This window comes from Alosa alosa, chromosome 4, assembly GCF_017589495.1.
Source record: "Alosa alosa isolate M-15738 ecotype Scorff River chromosome 4, AALO_Geno_1.1, whole genome shotgun sequence".
NCBI lineage: Eukaryota > Metazoa > Chordata > Actinopteri > Clupeiformes > Clupeidae > Alosa > Alosa alosa.
The window spans coordinates 12,766,282-12,785,260 of record NC_063192.1 but is presented as its reverse complement, the minus strand read 5'-3'; the positions used below and the strand labels follow the sequence as shown (position 1 = coordinate 12,785,260).

Genomic DNA, 18,979 nt, shown 5'->3' with positions numbered 1-18,979 from the left:
TTCTTGTTTTCTTTAAAAGGATGGTCACGTTTTCCAACAACGTGGAACCAGCAAATGGATTCCTAGTGCGTTACTTGCACAGGAAGCTAATTGAGTCTGAGAACGAAAGCACTTTGACCAGTGAGGAACTCTTACGGGTGCTGGACTGGGTCCCCAAACTCTGGTACCACCTGCACACTTTCCTGGAGAAGCATAGCACTTCTGATTTCCTTATAGGTAAAGACTTTACAAAAGCACAACCTGCCAATGTGTTCCCTAGTGTGTTATTCTTTGCAGAACAAAACATATTGTACCTCAGTTATCCCTTTACACAAATGAAGATATTATATATTGCAGTATAAAGTATTTTATGAACTGTTGTAGTAATAACATGTAGTAGGATTAGAGAGTAACTCATTGCTCCGGTCTCCTCTCTAGGCCCTTGCTTCTTCCTCTCCTGTCCGGTCACAGTAGAGGAATTCCGACCCTGGTTCATTGACCTATGGAACCAGTCCATCATCCCATATTTGCAAGAGGGTGCCAGGGATGGCTTAAAGGTGGGCTACTATAATATAATATAAATGTATTGACAAATATTTTGTGTGCTATATGCAGCCTATCACATTGAGAATTTGTAAATGATAATTTAATTATTAGGCATGCCTTTATTTTGCTGAGAGTAATTCTTACATCGAAAAATATGTTTTTGTGGCTCTTTTGGTAACCTAAGCCCATTTGAATGATTTGTGGTAATGTAGTATCATGTGATGTAACATAGCATTGTTGTGCTACAGGTACAAAGGCAGAGGCCAGCGTGGGAAGACCCAGTAGAGTGGGTGAGGGACACACTCCCATGGCCGTCAGCCCAGCAGGACCAGGCCAAGCTCTTCCACCTGCCTCCCCCCACAGTGGACTCCAGCAGCTCCGGGCAGCCCTGCGAGGAGAGGGCGGCCAAGGAGGCGCCGCTACCCAGCTCACTGGAGTCTGATCCGTTGGTGAGTTTCATTCACTGGCAGAGAGACCCAGCCGCAGACCAGATGATTTATTTGAGAAATGAGGGGAAGAGAGCAAGTTATGAAACAGATACAGACCATAAGACCACAAACAGCTGAAACAGGCTCAGAGATGCATGGACACAGTCAGACAAAGAACAATTACAAACACAGGATTAAGCACAAAAGGCAATAAACAGAATATAGACCATTGTTTGATAAAGACAAAAAACAGAGGGTAGCAATTAGGGTGATGATTGTGATCAGATGGGGATAAGACCACAGAACAAATGGCAAATGGAGCATAAAAGCACATGGCAATGCAATACACACAATGGCCAGCAGGGTGGCCAACAGTCCCAGTTTATGCAGGTGTACTGAAAGCAGGCTACTCCATTATTATGCCGTTGCTGTTTATAGTATGGAATTATGTATGCTGGTAGCAAAGTGATGGTGATTTGCTCAGTGGTCTGTCTCAAAATGGCAGATCTCTGAACTTCAAAATGACTAAATGTATTATAAATTCTCATACACTGTCTTTTGTCTATCTCCATAACCCAGATGGCTATGCTGCTAAAACTCCAAGAGTCTGCCAACTTTGTTGAGTCACCTGAAGCAGACCTCTTGGGGGAGCCCAACTTCCAGGCCACACTATGATCTTCAAATCACCATAGAGACCATCCTCTTGCCATAAAGACTGATCACGCGCCACAAAGATTGACCGTTTGCTAAATGGCTTGGGCTGTTATCCATTCTCTCACATTGTTGGTTCACAGTCCCCATTCCTTCCCCTACTGTTGAGCCCAGTTATAAGTGGAACACTTTTGTATACTGTCCTTTTTTCTTCTTCCTCGAACAGCTGGTCAAGCTTATCTGAGTTGGTTCACCTCCCAGTGTAAGGGAGTGGAGTAGTCTTGTTACATTTGGCACCAAATGTACGACAGTAGACTGTTGCCCTATTTGCTCCCGCCCTTTCCTTGTTTAAATGAACAAGTGTTTGGCAATCACCAAAGTACCCCTGGGTGATTATCCAGACATCCCTTTGGAGCCGGTAGCCGCTCCCTCTTAGAGACAGCTGCTGACTGGATATGTAACAGTTGTCATTCAGTGTGCGTCACCACTCCAGACTGTTAGTTATTTATAATTTACAACTTATCACTACTCAGCTTGTGATCTTTCCCTGTATACTATTTCCCCCATTGTTTACACTGATCTTGCTGCACCTTAGTATTTCCTTTGACATATACGCCCCCATACAGTTATCAGTACCAAGGGCAAAGTTGGTCAGAAACGCTCAAAACATGACAGTTAATCACAAGAAAGGAAAGAGATCAGTATCATGCTTCTTTTGCTTCTGCTTTACATACAGGCTTCATAAGTTCAGGCCACACCCGGTTTCTTTCCCATTTTCAGAAATCAAATGAGGGAGCAATTGGTATATTGTTTGGTGATGGTGGTGTACAAACAAACATATAGGTGAATAATCCTGTTAATAGTTTTTATGGAACAAATAACCTGGATTTTGAATCCCAAACTGGGATACAGTAAACATTCAATAATCAAGTTGTTTGGGACCAAGCCACACTTATGCAACTTATTCAATATAATGTATGGTGCTCAGACAACCGCCTTATATGTTTCTCAGTCATGATTTATGATGTCACTAACATACAAAATCATAGCTATTCCTCATTGAAAAAGGAATGATCATTTGTACCATGCACAGGTTGCAGGTTAACACTTTAGATCGTTGTGTCACACTGATCACTTTTACATGTTCTGTTGTACCAGATACAGTAGGTCTGTAAATAACACACAGTGTTCTTCGGTGAACCACACAGTGTTCATTTGGGTTCCTTTTTGTCAGACTGATTGAGCAGCACAGTTTGAAGAAAACAGCTTGGACTCTAAAAGTGCGGTTAACGCACAGCAATATCAGCTGTGTGGACTATTTTGCCTTCATGTAGCTCGCTAATGTCACTGGCGCAATGCTAATCTTCCAAAGGGGGGTACTTATCATGCCATCGTGGTGTCATGGCATGTCAACATATTTCTCATGCTACATTGTTTGCTCCTCAATTCGGTTCCACCAAATACCACTCAATGGAAGCGAGAAGTTCTTTTTTAAAAAAAAACATGCATTTGTGTTGCTCAACATTCTTTACATTATTGTAATGTAGGGAAAATGTTACGTGAAAAGAAAAAAAAGAAACCAGACAAGAAACCACACGAAAATGTAAGAATGTATATCAAACTCTTGGTGACCTCGCTCAATTTCAGATTGTTCAAAATATGTCCCAGAAAGAATATAACAGGTATGGCCTTGTTAGCATATTGATTCTATCTTGAGCCTCAGAGCATGATTGTAGAAAGCATGATATGTCCGAGCATTTACCATTTGATATAAAAAAGATTTCAGTCCTACTCCTGAAATGAATCAAACAAAACCCAAGACATGAAAAGTAAGATAAGCCATGTTTGATTCAAACCATGGAAAGGACCATCTATATGTCAATGGCTTTCTGACTTTCATTTTCAAATACTCTAAGCTTTCTGTAGTGAATTATCAGCATGGCCACACTTGATTGGTCGACAAAAAACATGGTAATGTGTGATATTACAGTGTTTATAATGGTGACTATATGACAGTAGTGCACTACTGTAGAAATACTCCTATAGTTTACCCTATGAGGAGGTTGAAACAAAGTGCTTAAAATCGGAATTGGTTTTGTCTTAAATAGTGTGCCTTCAAGTGAATGCACTGATAGTTCGCTATAATTGCCATTGCAAGTGTTGCATGCTTAGATATATGACCTTGTCAGCCAAATATGCCATTTACTGTAAGCCAACAAGCCTATCATAAGAGATGATGCTTGCAGATTCTGTGATATTATTCTCAGACGACCCAGCATAGGACCTTTTCTATGTCATTTTATAAGATGATTTATAAAAAAATACATACCAACCTGTCATCTGTAAGTATAGTAGTCTTAAGGTAAATACACACACACCTATAAGAATTCACTGTAAATGTAACATCTGTCCAAAAATGTGTCATGTAATTCCATTCATATTAGCGTTATAATATCAACAATAACAAAACTACCCAGGAGCTCGATAAACTGCCACTAATGTTATATGTAACCATTCTTAATTTCAACATAAAATCCTGCAGATTTATTCAAGTTTCCCCTAGGTTGCTTTGCTCAATGGAAGTCTCAGACAAGTGATATTTTAAGATGGCATTTAAAATCAAGTCGGCCTGTTTACAACAGTAGTCATCTAGGTAACTGTCAAGCACTTCAGGCATCCCTGTTAGCCTGTGGTTGAAGATGAGTTTTCAACTGTCAAACATGTGCCTAAGTGAGGTAATAGCATTCAAGTGATCAAGAGTGCTTAAAACAATGAACTCCCTTGTGTGTAGCAGATGACTGGAAAAGTGTTGAAAACATGCAAGCTTTTATTTCTTTCTTCTTCCTATATTATGGCTCCTCCTTACCCCTCCCCCCTACTCAAGTTTGAACATTGCTGCTTTTTGTGTATGTTACCCCGTGTGTTGAAATTGTTGCTCTAGTCTAGAGATGTTGAATGGCTGGACGGTTCAGCAACTTCTATTGGCTTTGAATGCTACAGTTACGAGAGACCTTTCATCAAATTCCAAGAGATTTGATTTTCTCTGAGCCATTTGGTCCTATGCGTTTGATCTTATGGATGTGCTGTTATGTAATTACTATTTATTTATTTGCTTTATGACACTGAAAGACTATTAAATAACAGATGTTTTGCTTTAAAAGCTGCAGTATCTGGACTACTATCCAATATACTTACGAGTCCTACATTAATCACCTTATAGGGTGGAGCGGAATAAAAAGGCTATTGACAAATAAGACCCTCATTGCCAAAGCCAACAGAGGTTGCCGAAGCATCTTATGGAGGTTTTAAAAACTGTGGATGTGACAACAGTGAAATGATGTGACTGAAATGTAAAATAAGCAATGCTGAAGCTGCCGTGCAAGCTGCCACAAGTGTTAGGAATGCGTGTCAGCTTGGTTGATTTGCTTAAATTGCATTAGAAGACCTTTGTATCCCTCTGGGGGAGTTTAAAATAATGTTTATTTTGTTTCTTTCTTCTTGTTCTTCTTACTTTTTGAAAAAGGAACTTGTTTTCTTATGAAATTCTTTGTAAAACTTTCTACTTTGTACAGAACACTTCAGATGTAAACAGTGTATATAGTTGCCTCATTCGCGACAACAATCACATTCAAATAGATGTTAAAGGAGAAAATCTAGCTCGGGATTGTTATATGAGGGACAAAGATTGATTTGTTTTTTTATGTCTGCGCTGAAGGTCCTAAATCCAAAAAGGGTCCTTAAAGGCATGTTTTGGAAGTGGAAAGTTCCATCCATTTAACATGTTCAGTTCTCTCAATAAAGTCATGCCATTCTTTATTTTCGAGTCACTCTTATATTGTGAAGATTTATTGCTTACTGTTTACAATATATAAAGGTAATATGTATACTTCATGTATTGTATTACGTAACCGACTCATTGTGCAGAGTTTTATCCAGGCTATTAGCAAGCACAATTGTGTTGTCTTCTTTACTTAGGCTACAGTAGCTTTTTCTGGTAACTCATAGCTAATAATTGAAAGGACCGTAATTTGAGCTGTTCTGTCTGGTCTTCAGTCCAACACACATGAGATGACATCTTTGGACCTTGGTCATAAATGAAAAAAAAAAAAAAAATGTAATTCACAACAGGAGAGAGATCCCTGATAATAAAAAGCACTGAACTGCCTTAATATCTCATTAAAACTCAGATTCCCACAAATCCTTAGCCTAATAGCCTAATGGTTAATATGCATGGGTTCCAGTAAAAAAAGTACAATACCTGAAAGTAATAATAATATTTGGAATAATAGTCCCCCAGCTATGTACATATCAAATCAATTATACATGAACAAACCTAGGATACCATAGGTGGTGGCCACTGAAATCATGTGGCTGAAATTAGAAACTTTGCTCTAGAATAGGTCACAAATCAGCCTGATTGGCAGTGTTGTCAGTGCCCCCTAACCCAAACACATACATTATTAGAGACGGATGCTTTGAGGAGACCAACAGCTGTCAATTTTCGTATAGTTTTGACAAAGTCTGAGATGCTGAGAAGCTTCTTTCCCAGTTGTCTCTGTCTATCCAATTATGTTCAGGCCAAATTGTTTACATTGACTGATGCTATTGTTGTTCAGGGTAACTGGACAAGTTAAATGAAATCCTGAAATATCATGTAGCCTTCTGCACCCCTGCATGGCTTGCACAAACACGACAGTAGGCCACTAAGACCACTTATTGGTTCTGCTATATCCTGTACCAGCCCAGAAGGAACAGTCAATTGTTCAGCTTTGGCACAGAAGATGGCGACAAATCTAAAAAAAAAAAATGTTTCTAACAATAATTTCACCAAGGAGAGAGAATGATAGACCTACCCTCTACTATGAGTCCTCCTTTCAGTAGGCTATAGCGCAATAAAATAAATGGAAGACTCGAGTATTAGAACATGATCCATAGGCTAGGCTACTAGATTAGCCAATAAATCAGAATACACAAGTAGGTTAGGAATAGTTTTATGATGACTAAGAGCTAAACAAATGCCTTTCTGGAAACGCATACAATCGGAAATCACTCTTCCTTTCCGTGTCCCATCAGTTTTCAGAGAGTGAGAGGCTATTTAAAGTTTTTTTTTTAGGGGAGGAGTCCCTAGGGTCCAAAGTCGTGCGCTGTATAAATTACAAGGGTCCCCCTCGTCCTATGTCAGCACGAAGGATTTGTGAAAGGGTGTAGTCCCACAGGGAAGCCTACACTAAGTACCATGCCAGCAAAACCAGCGCCCATCAAGAAGTCCCCCGCCAAGAAGGCGGCGGCAAAGGAGGAAAAACCCGCGGAGCCTGCGCCTGAAGCTCCCCCTGCCGAGGCAGCACCACCGGCGGAAGCTGCCCCCGCAGAGGCTGCTCCTGCAGAAGCTGCACCGGCGGAGGCTGCTCCTGCCCCTGTCGAAGGAGAGGCTGCACCGGCTGCAGAACCTGCAGCTGATGGTAATGTAGCAAATGGGCACAGACAGGGGAAGACCTCAATAATAACCAGCAAATTAACTTTAGTTTTATCATTAACGCCTTCACTCATGGGTTTCCAGTAAACTAGCCTACTCATAACATAGCCTACAGGGAACTTTTTTCATATCCGTCAAATCAAATCACACTCACACCTATTCTAACTCCATTATTATTTGCTTGCAACTATAACGACTTACCCTCGAAATGTGGAAAATTAACATCTATCAGCTGCCCCCGCTCCTGCTGCTGAAGAAGCTGCGCCTGCCGAGGCTCCTGCTGCTGACGGTAAAAAAACAACTCATCTTGTTGTTTATCCTGCCAATAACTTGGATATTTTTTCTGAATTGTTAATTTGGGCTTATATTATATGGTGTAAACGTTAATGCTGAAATGTGCAATATGCAATTTTGCTTTCGGAAACAGAAGTAGATTGTCAGCAATTATGATCCAGTGGGCCATGTTGCCAATATTTCAATCCAATTAGTTCTATGAAACTAAGAAGTGAGATGAATGAAATGCACAGAAATAGGCTAATGCAACAAAATTGGGAAAGTAACTTGGATGTCTATCTGCTTTTTGATAATTAAAGCTACATATTACACCAAAATATACAGTATATTAAATTAGCATCATTATAAAAGTCGGTAGGCCTATTCAGTGTTTCTCAAAGTGTGATGCCCCTGTGGAGGGCACAGAGTAAGGGGGTTACTGTGATTTATGAAATGGCACATATTGAACTGTTCCTAGGCAAAAGGGAATATGAATATTTGGGGGCAAGTGCAAGGGGGTCTGACTTGAAAAATTTGGGAACCACTGGTATAGGCTAAATTAGGACTTTCAAATAGTCATGTTGATGATGCTATATCACGTTGTCCAAATTAATTTAGGTAATAGCCTACCTGGCATAAGGACTACACAAGAAAAAACTAGGTTGAATACATTAACAATCCCTGTGAACTGTATGGGTGTATTTGTTTGATGCATACAGATCTACTTGCTGGAGCTACTGGTGTTTACAAACTACTGGTTAAGATGCATCTCTCTTTGAATGGCATCAGCCAACATTTCTATCTAATTATTTGGGCATGTCCTACTATAGATTTTCTTCTCAACATGTGATTTCACCTTTAAACCGCTAAAACGGCTTGCAATAATTTGCTTTACCTGCCTTTCCTGCTACTGTGTAATTTGCCTGGAGCTGTGGGTAGAATGTAATAACAGTCCCATAATTACATTCTGTTACAACTATTAATTATGTCACATCAGTGATCCCCAGTGACTAAGTGGGACATCTTTGACACACAGTAACCTGCTCCTTACTAATTGCTTACTACAGTGGCTTTCAGGGCAAGTTTTGACACAGCTCTTCCCACCCCACTGTCCTCTCACTAACCCTCCTAACATTTAACATCAGCTGCTCCTCCTGCCACGGACGAGACTGCTGCTCCCAAGGCCGAAGCACCTGCAGCGGGTAAACAGAAGCAACAACACTTAACACTTTCTGTTGCTATTCTGATGCCTGTAATACACAGCTATGAGTTGCTATTCTAATGCCTTTTAATAAAGCCTTGAAAGGTATCCCATTGCTTTGCTGCTTATTTACTAAACTGGACTGACCATCTATATTGACCTCAACACTGATTTCTAAGACCGTATCAGTCACTGCTTTCCAAAGAATGGTTCCCATGTACTAAATGCAATCTTACTAACTTCTAATTAATATTAGCTCCCGCTGCTGAAGAGCCTGCTGCTGAAGCTGACGCCCCAGCCGAGGGTAACTAGATCCTGTTGCAACCACTCACAACATACTGTATGCTGACAGCACTAATGACCTCCAGGAGGCCATAAACTAAAGAGGGGGAACTTGTCCACCCCTCACACACTGCTCACCTCCTGCTTCTGCCATTTAGCTTTTATTATCATCATCAACAAGTCCTCAAGTGTTCAATAACTGTCAGGTCGGTTCACTAACATCGAACGTTTAACAATCAGCTGCCGCCGCTCCTGCTGAAGAGGCCGCTGCTCCTGCCCCTGCTGAAGGAGATGCCCCGGCCGAGGGTAAAGGCAGACATGGGCGTTTAGGCCTGCGCCTCATTTCTCTTTGCTTTTGGCGCATGACATACAACCTCCAGTAGATGCATTCAAGTAAACAGCAACAACAATAGCAGCCGTATTGCCATTACTGTTTACTTTTGACGGATAACAAAAAAAAGCATTTGTACACATCCTAACGCCCTTGCAGCCAGATGTGTTGAAATGATTTTTGAAAGCTTTTTGAAAGCAGCTCTTATCTAACATGGATTGTCTAACGCTAGCTGCTGCTGCTCCCGCTGCTGAAGAAGGCGCTGCTCCTGCAGCTGAGGCCCCCGCGGCCGAGGCCCCCGCCGAGGGTAAACCATCACTCCAGAAAGCTAACCAAGCTAAAGACAGTTAGCTGTGTTTTGTTTGCTGTGCTGAAAGACAAAACAAATACGGAGATAACATGTTTCCTGGTAATGATAATGCCCTCTACTCACCTCTTGCTTCTTGCTTTTAGCCTTTATTGACATCAACATCTACTTGAGTGTTCAATAACTGTCAGGTCGGTTCACTAACATCAAACGTTTAGGCATGTGCCTTATTTCTCTTTCCTTTGGTGCATGACCTACAATCCCTTAGAAACTGCATGCAAGTAAACAGCAACAACAATAGCAGCAGTACTGTCATTACTGTTTACCTTTGACGGATAACAAAAAAAAAAAAGCATTTGTACACATCCTAACGCCCTTGCAGCCAGATGTGTTGAAATGATTTTTGAAAGCAGCTCTTCTCTAACATGGGTTGTCTAACGCTAGCTGCTGCTGCTCCCGCTGAACCTGCTGCTGAAGAAGGCGCTGCTCCTGCAGCTGAGGCCCCCGCGGCCGAGGCCCCCGCCGAGGGTAAACTTTAGCCTACTCCAGAAATCGAACTAAGCTAAAGATAGCTAGCCAAGATTGTCATTACTAAAACTGATTTTGTTTGCTCAACTTGAAAACAAACAAACAAACAAACAAAAACACAGGTAGGGATGGATATATAATGTTATACTGATAATGATAACATCAGGGGACTTCATCATCCATCCCTGCTCGCAGAAATCATTTTATTGACACTCATGCTAACTGCTGCTTTGCTAATGGAACTCAAACCTTTACATGCTTTAGCTCCCACTGAAGATGCTGCGGCCGCTCCTGCTGAGGCACCTGCTGAGGGTAAATTTTATTCACATAAAGACTAATTCTGAGATCACAACTTCTAAGGCCATGTTTGGGGGTTAGAATTTATCATATGTATTTCTGGGCCGAGAATGGCCTTATTTGACACATAAAATGTAAATATTTCAATATAGAACATAGAGGCAGCTCTAGAAACAGGCATACTCTGTATTTTACGAAATTAGAACATTTCGAAAAGTAAATTAATCTCAATCATTTAGTGTAGTTATAAAAAAGATTCGGCCCCCATCATTGTTTTTTCTATCTGTGCTTCTAACTTTGTGCTAACATGAGTGCTCATCTAATGCTAGCTGCTCCTGCTGAGGCTGCACCAGTGGAGGAGCCCCCCAAACCTCCTACTCCTCCTCCTCCCCCAGGTAAAGTATCCCTGCTCTCACTCAGCCCTGCACCTGCAGAGCTCCACTGTTCAGTCTCATCAAGTAAAAGTTCCACTTTTGTCAGTTGGCAAAATTTAGGGGGGAGAAGCAGTGAACTCAGTAGACTAACATATCCACTGTTGAGGAATTTGTTTTCTTGACTTATTTTGACTTTTACTGAACTTTTCTCTTTACCATCCATCAGCTTCATTCATCCTTCATCTAATTTTATTTTGTATTCATCATTCATCAATTTAACTTCCATTCATATACAGTATTTTTCACGTCTTAGGCCTACATGATGTTTACGCATGCCTGTCTTTTGTGTTAATAAAACTGTCAGTCAATTTTACTACTACCTAGAGCCCACCAGTGCTCCACTGAATCTGACCGTGGAGGATGTCAACGCTACCTCTGTTACCCTCAAATGGCAGCAGCCTGAGACCATCGGTGACTCTGGCCTGGACGGATACACAGTGGAGTACTGCAAAGAGGGAGGTGTGTGCATTTGATTCATGGCTCCATCAACAGGCAGATGATTCATTTTGATTTTAAACTCAGCCTATTATTAACATTATGAGCTCATTTACCAGGAAAAATGAGTAAGAGTAAGATGTGTTCTTAGATGTGACTGTAGTAGTCGGATGGTGTTCTTGCACCTGTCTTTAAAATGTCAACTGCAGATTGATTCGTACTATGCCCCAGGCCCCTATTTGGAGGGATACATTTCAACAGCTGTCACTATATCTTCAAAAGACACTTTTAGATCTCTAAGACTCATGATGTCACTTAAGAACATCTCAGAATAATCTAATGTCTATTTAAGTATGCTCACGTTTTACATCTTTTACACACATTTTAAGATAGAGCATCAGAATATATTGCAGATAACTCAACAGTCCTTGTATTGTATTATTTCTGGTTGATGACAACTTTTTGTTAATGTTTTTAGCCGCTGAATGGGTTGTGGCCAATGCTGAGCTCACCGTGGCAACCAAACTAGTTGTTGCAGGCTTGACAACTGGGGATGTCCTGAATATGCGTGTGGTTGCTGTGAACCCTGGAGGTCGCAGTGAACCTGCTGTCTTGGCTGAGGCTGTTCCTGTTCGTGATCTTGTGGGTGAGTTGATATATACACTTTCATGGTGTATTTTAGCTTGTGTAAACGTTGTCTATTTTTTTGTCATCAGAATTTGAGAAACACCAAGTTTATCACTCTAGCTGCTCTGGAGAAATATTAGTCTTGGGCTCCTCATATTAAAACAGGAAGGTGCTCATGTTACGAGATGGGCTCTTTGGCCGCCACATGAGCAGGTGGAGGTGGACCGTCTCCAAGCAGTCAGTTGGTACTCTGTACCACTCTCGTCCAATGGCTTCCACAGCTGTGGGCACATATATCCTGTTGGCTTGTGCTGACAAGAGCTTTCATTAGCATTAAATTATGAACATTAAGACCCTAGGGGCTAGCGGGTCACGTGCAACCTGATTCCAGAGTGGGAGAGATCGAAGAACACTCAAGCTGGTCATTAGTTTAAAACTATTGGGACAGTTTATTGGTGTTTCAGTGTGAAGGAGAAACTTTGTAAATTTGACAGGAAAGGAATGTTAGATTTCTGTCAGGCAGGGTCATGGTAACTCTGTAACCCACTCTCAGCTGTAACGGACACCAACAGATGTAGTGCTTGACCAATGTTTGGGTTAAATGACACTGATCTTGCCCCCTGCCCCTCCTAATTTGTGTCTGTTTACTCACTGTCACTGGGCCCATAAAATAATCCTAATTTACTCACTAATTTACATGCAGTTGATGTAATAGATGGCGATACTTGTGCTATGTATAGACAAATGGATTTAAGTGCATGAAGCTTTCATAAAATATCTGAGCAGTTTTTGAGATAAGGTTTTAAGCTTCTACAGTATGTTTTTCGAATGGCTTCTTGAATTCTTTTCATATAGTTGAAGACTAAAAATTACAGTTTTTTAGAGTTTATATAGGAAGTGTTAATGGATATTGTTAGAGACACTAACATGAAGAGCCAAAGGAAACTCCTAGGAAATAATGCTTAATTTATTTGAATTGAAACACATGTTTACGTTTTCTATTGAAAAAAATATTTCCTGTAAACTCCTCCAAACATGATAGACAGACATGTACACAAGGACGAAAGTAACCAGGTCAGGTATCATTATGTTTAGTCAGGGGAAGGAGAGGTGTAACCTGAGTATAATTGAGGTCAGGCTGAAAGTGACCTGAGCCAGATAAATCACACCGTGTGTCATTCTGCCAGCTGGGTCTTATGCCTTACAGATCCTGAGACGGCGGATTGGCTGTTCAGTAAATTGTTTGTTGTGTAAAAAGAAAATTAAAACAATGGCCTAGGGTTGCTTCTGAATGCCAGAAAAATAACTGGGAAGTCACACACTTAGCACGGATTAAGCACCAAAGGAGCTTTTGTGTGTGTGTGTGTGTGTGTGTGTGTGTGTGTGTGTGTGTGTGTGTGTGTGTGTGTGGAGTGGGGGGTCTCTGGCTAGCCTCCTTTGTTGGAGAATCTGCTCTCCTGACAGTTTGGGGTCCAAGGCCCCCCAAACACACACCATTCTACCCCCAGTCCCCCCACCCGCCCCAGAGTGATGGTGACAAGTGTGGAGACAGAACTCCGCATGCGAGATTATGAGTGTGGGAAGGGGACATGGGGGCTGTAGAGTGGAAAGGATAGCCGGCTCATGTGTCCAGTAAGTCCCCTAAACCCGTCGGAGATTTGCTGGTTATCTCGAAACATGCAGCGTGCTTGAAACATGCAAGTCTCCAGTGGAAACATATCCGGTGGCCATGCGGTTTGGTGCACCTTGTGAAGCATTCACAGAAGCTCAAGTAGCTTTCACCTTAATAGGCTGATGGGAAAATGATCTAAAGCAAGCAGAATGATATGCTTTCAGTTACATTTTCTTTGCCTTCTGCCTGAGTGCTAGTGTATGTTGACAAACCCTCTGTAACACGTGTAGAAAGAGGCTTTAGGTTGAAATAATGTCCTCGCACCCTAAACATGATTCATTCATGTAAAGTAAATATTTGCATTCTGTTGCAGAGCGCCCTAAGGTCCGCCTTCCACGCTCTCTAAGAACAAGATATGTCAGAAAAGTGGGTGCGCAGATCAACCTTGTCATCCCTTTCCTTGTAAGTTAGAGCATAACAAGTTCATAATATCCAGTCATCTAAAAGTGCATGATAATGACTGTCTACACAATCTACAAAATTCTCATGGTTTAGAATGTAACACCTGCATTGAAAAGCACAGTGCTGAGACTTGTATGTAAGTGTAAGCTGAGTGCATAATTACTGTGTAACAAGCACAATAATGATGATCTGACATTGACACCTTCAGTGACGCTGCAATTCATTCTAGGTATTAATTTGAAAATAATATTTTAATTGTTACATGGGTGTGTGTTAATGACTTTGCATTATTTAATTATTTAATTAATTTATTAATTTCATTAATTTCACTTATACAGGGAAAGCCCAAACCTGTGGTCTCCTGGACCAAGGATGGCGAGCCTCTTGACACCAAGAGAGTAGGCATTCGCAATAGTGACAGAGACAGCATCCTGTTCATCCGTACATCTGAGAGAGAAGACTCAGGCGTCTATGAGATTACTGTGAAGATTGACAGCTTTCTTGATAAAGCTTCCCTAACCCTTCAGATTGTGGGTGAGTGGAATATGAAAATTATTCATTATTGTTGTAGAAATAACAACAATAAACATTGTTGAACTTAGACTTTTTGGATATATCAATTTGGTATTAAATTAAAGGAACACGCCACCGTTTTATGAAATTTAACGGTTATTCAGGTTATTCACCATCTCCCCTAGAGTTAGATAAGTGAGCAAAAACCTTTTTGTCTCCGTGCATGCATTGTCGTAGTCCGGCAGCGCCTTGGCTAGGTAGCATAGCAAATGGAATTCTTTTGTTGCCGGATAGCATGTTGTGAGTAAAAGTGAGCAAACCAACAAAAAAAAACTAATTACTTCTTGTGGCCTGCATATTCACTGTGTATAGGACTACGACAATGAATGCACGGAGACAAAAAGGTTTTTGCTCACTTAACTACCTCTAGGGAAGACAGTGAATAACCCAATTTCATAAAACGGTGGCGTGTTCCTTTAACATAGCAATATATGGGGAATCTTAAACTGTATTTATTTTTTCACAGGTAGCACAATTAACTATGGACATGTGTCAGTGGTGTCCTCAGAGCCCCAAGTGTCTGAGTCTTGGCCCAAGTGTCTAGATGCCTGTAACTCTTTGCCTATAACTCTAACAAGTGCCTATAACTCTTTCTGTCAACTCCTCTCAGACTTGCCTGGTCCTCCTACCAGTGTCAAGCTTGTGGACACATGGGGCTTCAATGCTGCCCTGGAGTGGACTCCACCCAAAGACAGCGGCAACACAGAAATCACTGGCTACAATGTCCAGAAGGCTGACAAGAAAACTGGGGTGAGCCACAAAACTGAAAAGGAAAAAAAAGTGATCAAAAGAGTGCCAAATAAATAGGAACTAAAGGGAAACAGAAATACAGTTATAACCTGTTTATTTGATCAATGTGTTTAATTCCTCCTTCCAAAATGGGTGCTAAACAAGGGTGTTCTGTCAGATGTGCTCAGACTGATGAATGATTTATTTTCATAAGGTCTCTCCGTGCCTTGTCAGACTACTTAACACAGTGATCGCTAATGGCAATGGAAGGATGTGGTTGATAGCTGTGAGCCCCTCACAGAGAGAAAGAGAGAGAAAGAGAGAGAGAGAGAGAGAGAGAGAGAGAGAGGGAGAGACTAAGATGGAGAGAGAGATGCTGTTGTAAGGTAAGGTGAGGACTAATTTAGTTACTTGCCAAGTCTGTAAGTCTAAACCTGGAGCCCCTGCCTCCTCACCCTCTATAAGGACATCCCACTTGTCTATCGGCTTGTATGGTTGTTTGAGACATGTAGCAGATGCTTATGTGATGACGGATCATGAGTTGGGACTTAGACGTATACAGACAGGCTGTACGTGTGAGAGAGAGAGAGAGAGAGAGTGAGTAAGAGAGAGAAATGGAGAGAGAGAGGGAGTGTATGAGAGAAGTGGATGACAGCTCGTTGCCTAGAGACTGTCAAAGTGAAAAATCATGATCCTGAGTAACAAGTCTGATGTCAACACGCAACCCTGAAAATGTACACCGTATGTGCAGAAGAGACACTCACCACAAACATTTGAGTGACCGCCTGTCATAGCAACAGATGAGATCAGGTGTCTTGTCTAGCGAGGAAGGAACAGCCAGAAACGAGTAGTTTCCTGTTTTGTTGCTATTGGTATTCGTTGCCTTGTTTTCATACATAGTGAGGTTTTCTTTTTATTATTTATTATTCTTTGCTGTATCTACAGGAATGGTTCACCGTACTGGAGAACTACCACAGGCTAAATGCCACCATCTCCGACCTCATCATGGGTAACTCCTACAACTTCCGCGTGTTCTCCGTGAACAAAGTTGGCGTTAGCGAGAAGTCCGTGACAACAAAAGAGGTAGCCACCATTCAGAAAACAGGTGAGGACTGCCACTTGCCTCTGCTGGAACTTTAAGTCCCCCGCATTCATGTCGAGGACATGTCCTATGCTGCTCGGGCCTGCATCTGTGCCTATCTATAAGATAAGAGTAGACGCTCCTGCTAAGTACCCATCGTGTCATTATCAGTTGTGATATTCTCATTCCAGTCACGGGTGGTGGTGGTGGTGGTGTGGGGGTTCTTTAACAACAGAGGAGATTACGGCAGAGCACAACAGAGATAACATTCCACCACCCTGGTGGTACAGTAGTGCTCTTATCCTGTTACAGCAAAACTACGGCTCTGGTATGAGGTAAGCCTATGGGCATCAAGGTGCTATTTTTGGAGGCAGATCTGGAGTAGTTTTTCAGACACCCAATGTTTGTCACATGGACTGAGAGTTATGCTGACAATGTATTAATGCATATCATTTAGCCACTCAGTCAAGTGTTATTCGACAAAATATGGCACCTCAGTTCAGGTCTCCAGAGCAAACTAAAGATGAGGAAGTACCAGCTCTGGAGACAGATAAGGGTTGTGCTGGATGTAACAGGTGTGTTCTTTTACAACTGTCAGTTCCGACTGAGGTTGTGCCTTGCCGCGCAGGTATCGTCTACACGCCTCCAGAGTACCAGGAGCATGATTTCAGCGAGGTTCCCAAGTTCACCGCACCCCTCATCGACAGAGCCGCCACTGTGGGCTACACCACCAAACTGCTGTGTGCCGTGCGTGGATGTCCCAAGGTGAGGAACTCCCTTTTGTCAGGTCACATCTGTTCAACACAGTGAGCTGTATATGTGTGTTTGTGTGTATGTACTGTGTGTGTGTGTGTGTGTGTGTGTGTGTGTGTGTGTGTGTGTGTGTGTGTGTGTGTGTGTGTGTTTGTGTGTGTGTGAGAAAGATAATTTAAGAAGTCACCCCAGGTGCTCCATAACCCCTCAATGAAAATGTACCCTCACTCTAATAAAGAAATGTTTGTAAACATGTCACCTAACTGATTAGATTCCTTCTTCCCTCTTGGTCATGAGGTTACGCTACAGTTAACCTTTGCAAAGGAACTGCCTTTGTGAAAATACTAATATTATACTTTACAAAGGGTGTCTTGTATAGTACAGATGATATTGATATAATAGAGCTCAAACCAGAGACCGGATTTTTACATGTACACTGTGTGAAACATACAGCCGTATTATGTTACCCATAAAAGAAAAAAGGCGAAGATGCTGTGTACACATGTTAAAAAGGGAAACATAATATGACCTAAACGTCCTTGGCTTCACACTCAATAAATAGACGGGGTGAGTTTGCGGTGAGGAGCCGCTGTCACATTTCTCGGATGGCTGTGCGATGTCTCAAGTCCATCGCAAGGTTGCAAAAAGCCTCTGCAGGCACTGGTCACTTTGCCACGGCGCATGACCCATGCTGCCCAGCTATGGGGAGCAGCTCGCTCTGGACCCTTTAGGTTGCCACTCAGTCGGAGCCGCACTTTGGAAAAGCCAAGCGTCAAATTTCGGGGCACAGCTGTGGGGGGATATGAAGTTCCTGGCAGAATGTGTGTCATGACTCACTTTTGTATGCACAGCACAGCACAGCACAGCAAAGCTTAACGTGTACAGTAGTCAGCTCCATGTGTTGTGGTAATTGTGCTGTCCTGAACATTATCACTGTAACAGGCCTCTCACCCAGCGGACGGAGGCCTAGTTATGGGAATACATTCCCCTACACAAACACACAAACTTCAATGTCCGAAAACTGAAACTAGGTTTAGTTTGAAATAGATTTGTTATCACTTCTGTGTTCCAAAGAAGCTTAATTCTGATATTCCACTTCCCTTTTGAAGGGCGCCACCGTCTTTTCAAGTTCCTCAGAATTATGTGATTCTCCACCCAGTCAAGGACACTGCTCAGACCATAGCATTACTTATCTCCTCTGTGAAGACCATTCATTACACCTCACATAGATCTTTACCTGGGTATGGAGCAACCCCCTTTAAATCAACTGGCATTTAAAGAGGTGTTGAGCTGCCAAAAGGCTGTGAAGAACTAAAGAAAGTCAGCGAGCCACTCAGAGGACAGGCCATGCAGACATAGCATTTCTTTCTTATCTTCTCTGCAAGCCATGTCTGCAGTCTATTTAATGGAGTCCTATTTTGGTCCTCACGCTATGTTGACCGGCACTGTATGTCACTTTCCTGTCTCAAACCATTGGGTTGTGGTTTAGGTCAAAAATACCTATAGTTGAGTACATGTTTTACAGGACTGTTTCTGCGCTTTGTGAGCTGTGGCGTGCCTAGCATTTTCTGTTGGCCCACAAAGCAGCCTTTCAGTGTACAGATATGCTTATTGATGGAGAATTCGGCCAGTTTAGACACATTATCACCTTACTGATTGAATTTATTGGGCTTTGTGACCTCAAAGGTCAGTGAAGTAATCCTTCGCCGAAACACACGGGAAGGGGGTTGTTGCATGTTTTACATCTTGTTAAGAAGATACTCATCATGGCACCCAGCTGTTGTGCATATTACAACAAAAAATATCTTTGCATTAGCTTTGATGGCCCTGACACCACAAAAGGTCAACATGCTGTTTATGGTTTTGCATTCATGACATGTTGGTTACACTGTTTTCTTTGCTCCCGAGCTGATTTAATGTGTTTAATAATAAAATGTTTTGACCACGCAGGTCTCGATGTACCTGGCGAAGACCTGA

The 18,979-nt window shown here is 41.9% G+C and overlaps 2 protein-coding genes across 28 annotated transcripts in view; both read left to right on the top strand.

The window, feature by feature from the left end:
• The window catches only part of nav1a (neuron navigator 1a), a 106,198-nt gene extending 100,778 nt beyond the window's left edge, over positions 1-5,420 (top strand). For all 7 annotated transcript variants that reach the window (XM_048242004.1, XM_048242008.1, XM_048242006.1 and 4 more), the window contains 4 exons: positions 20-216; positions 418-536; positions 774-974; positions 1,533-5,420. In XM_048242004.1, coding sequence (XP_048097961.1) covers positions 20-216; positions 418-536; positions 774-974; positions 1,533-1,628 — 613 coding nt within the window. In that variant the 3' untranslated portion in view covers positions 1,629-5,420. The remainder of the gene's footprint in view (positions 1-19; positions 217-417; positions 537-773; positions 975-1,532) is intronic.
• A 1,353-nt stretch (positions 5,421-6,773) lies between these two features.
• mybpha (myosin binding protein Ha) overlaps positions 6,774-18,979 on the top strand; it is a 16,217-nt gene continuing 4,011 nt past the window's right edge. Inside the window, exons 1-16 of one of the 21 annotated variants that reach the window (XM_048242013.1) lie at positions 6,774-7,063; positions 7,310-7,366; positions 8,496-8,552; positions 8,808-8,855; positions 9,074-9,139; positions 9,397-9,471; positions 9,916-9,999; positions 10,264-10,311; positions 10,626-10,691; positions 11,055-11,189; positions 11,644-11,811; positions 13,778-13,866; positions 14,205-14,400; positions 15,050-15,189; positions 16,114-16,273; positions 16,848-17,014. In XM_048242013.1, coding sequence (XP_048097970.1) covers positions 6,841-7,063; positions 7,310-7,366; positions 8,496-8,552; positions 8,808-8,855; positions 9,074-9,139; positions 9,397-9,471; positions 9,916-9,999; positions 10,264-10,311; positions 10,626-10,691; positions 11,055-11,189; positions 11,644-11,811; positions 13,778-13,866; positions 14,205-14,400; positions 15,050-15,189; positions 16,114-16,273; positions 16,848-17,014 — 1,779 coding nt within the window. In that variant the 5' untranslated portion in view covers positions 6,774-6,840. The remainder of the gene's footprint in view (positions 7,064-7,309; positions 7,367-8,495; positions 8,553-8,807; positions 8,856-9,073; positions 9,140-9,396; positions 9,472-9,915; positions 10,000-10,263; positions 10,312-10,625; positions 10,692-11,054; positions 11,190-11,643; positions 11,812-13,777; positions 13,867-14,204; positions 14,401-15,049; positions 15,190-16,113; positions 16,274-16,847; positions 17,015-18,979) is intronic. The other 20 variants (XM_048242014.1, XM_048242016.1, XM_048242015.1 and 17 more) reach the window with 20 other exon arrangements.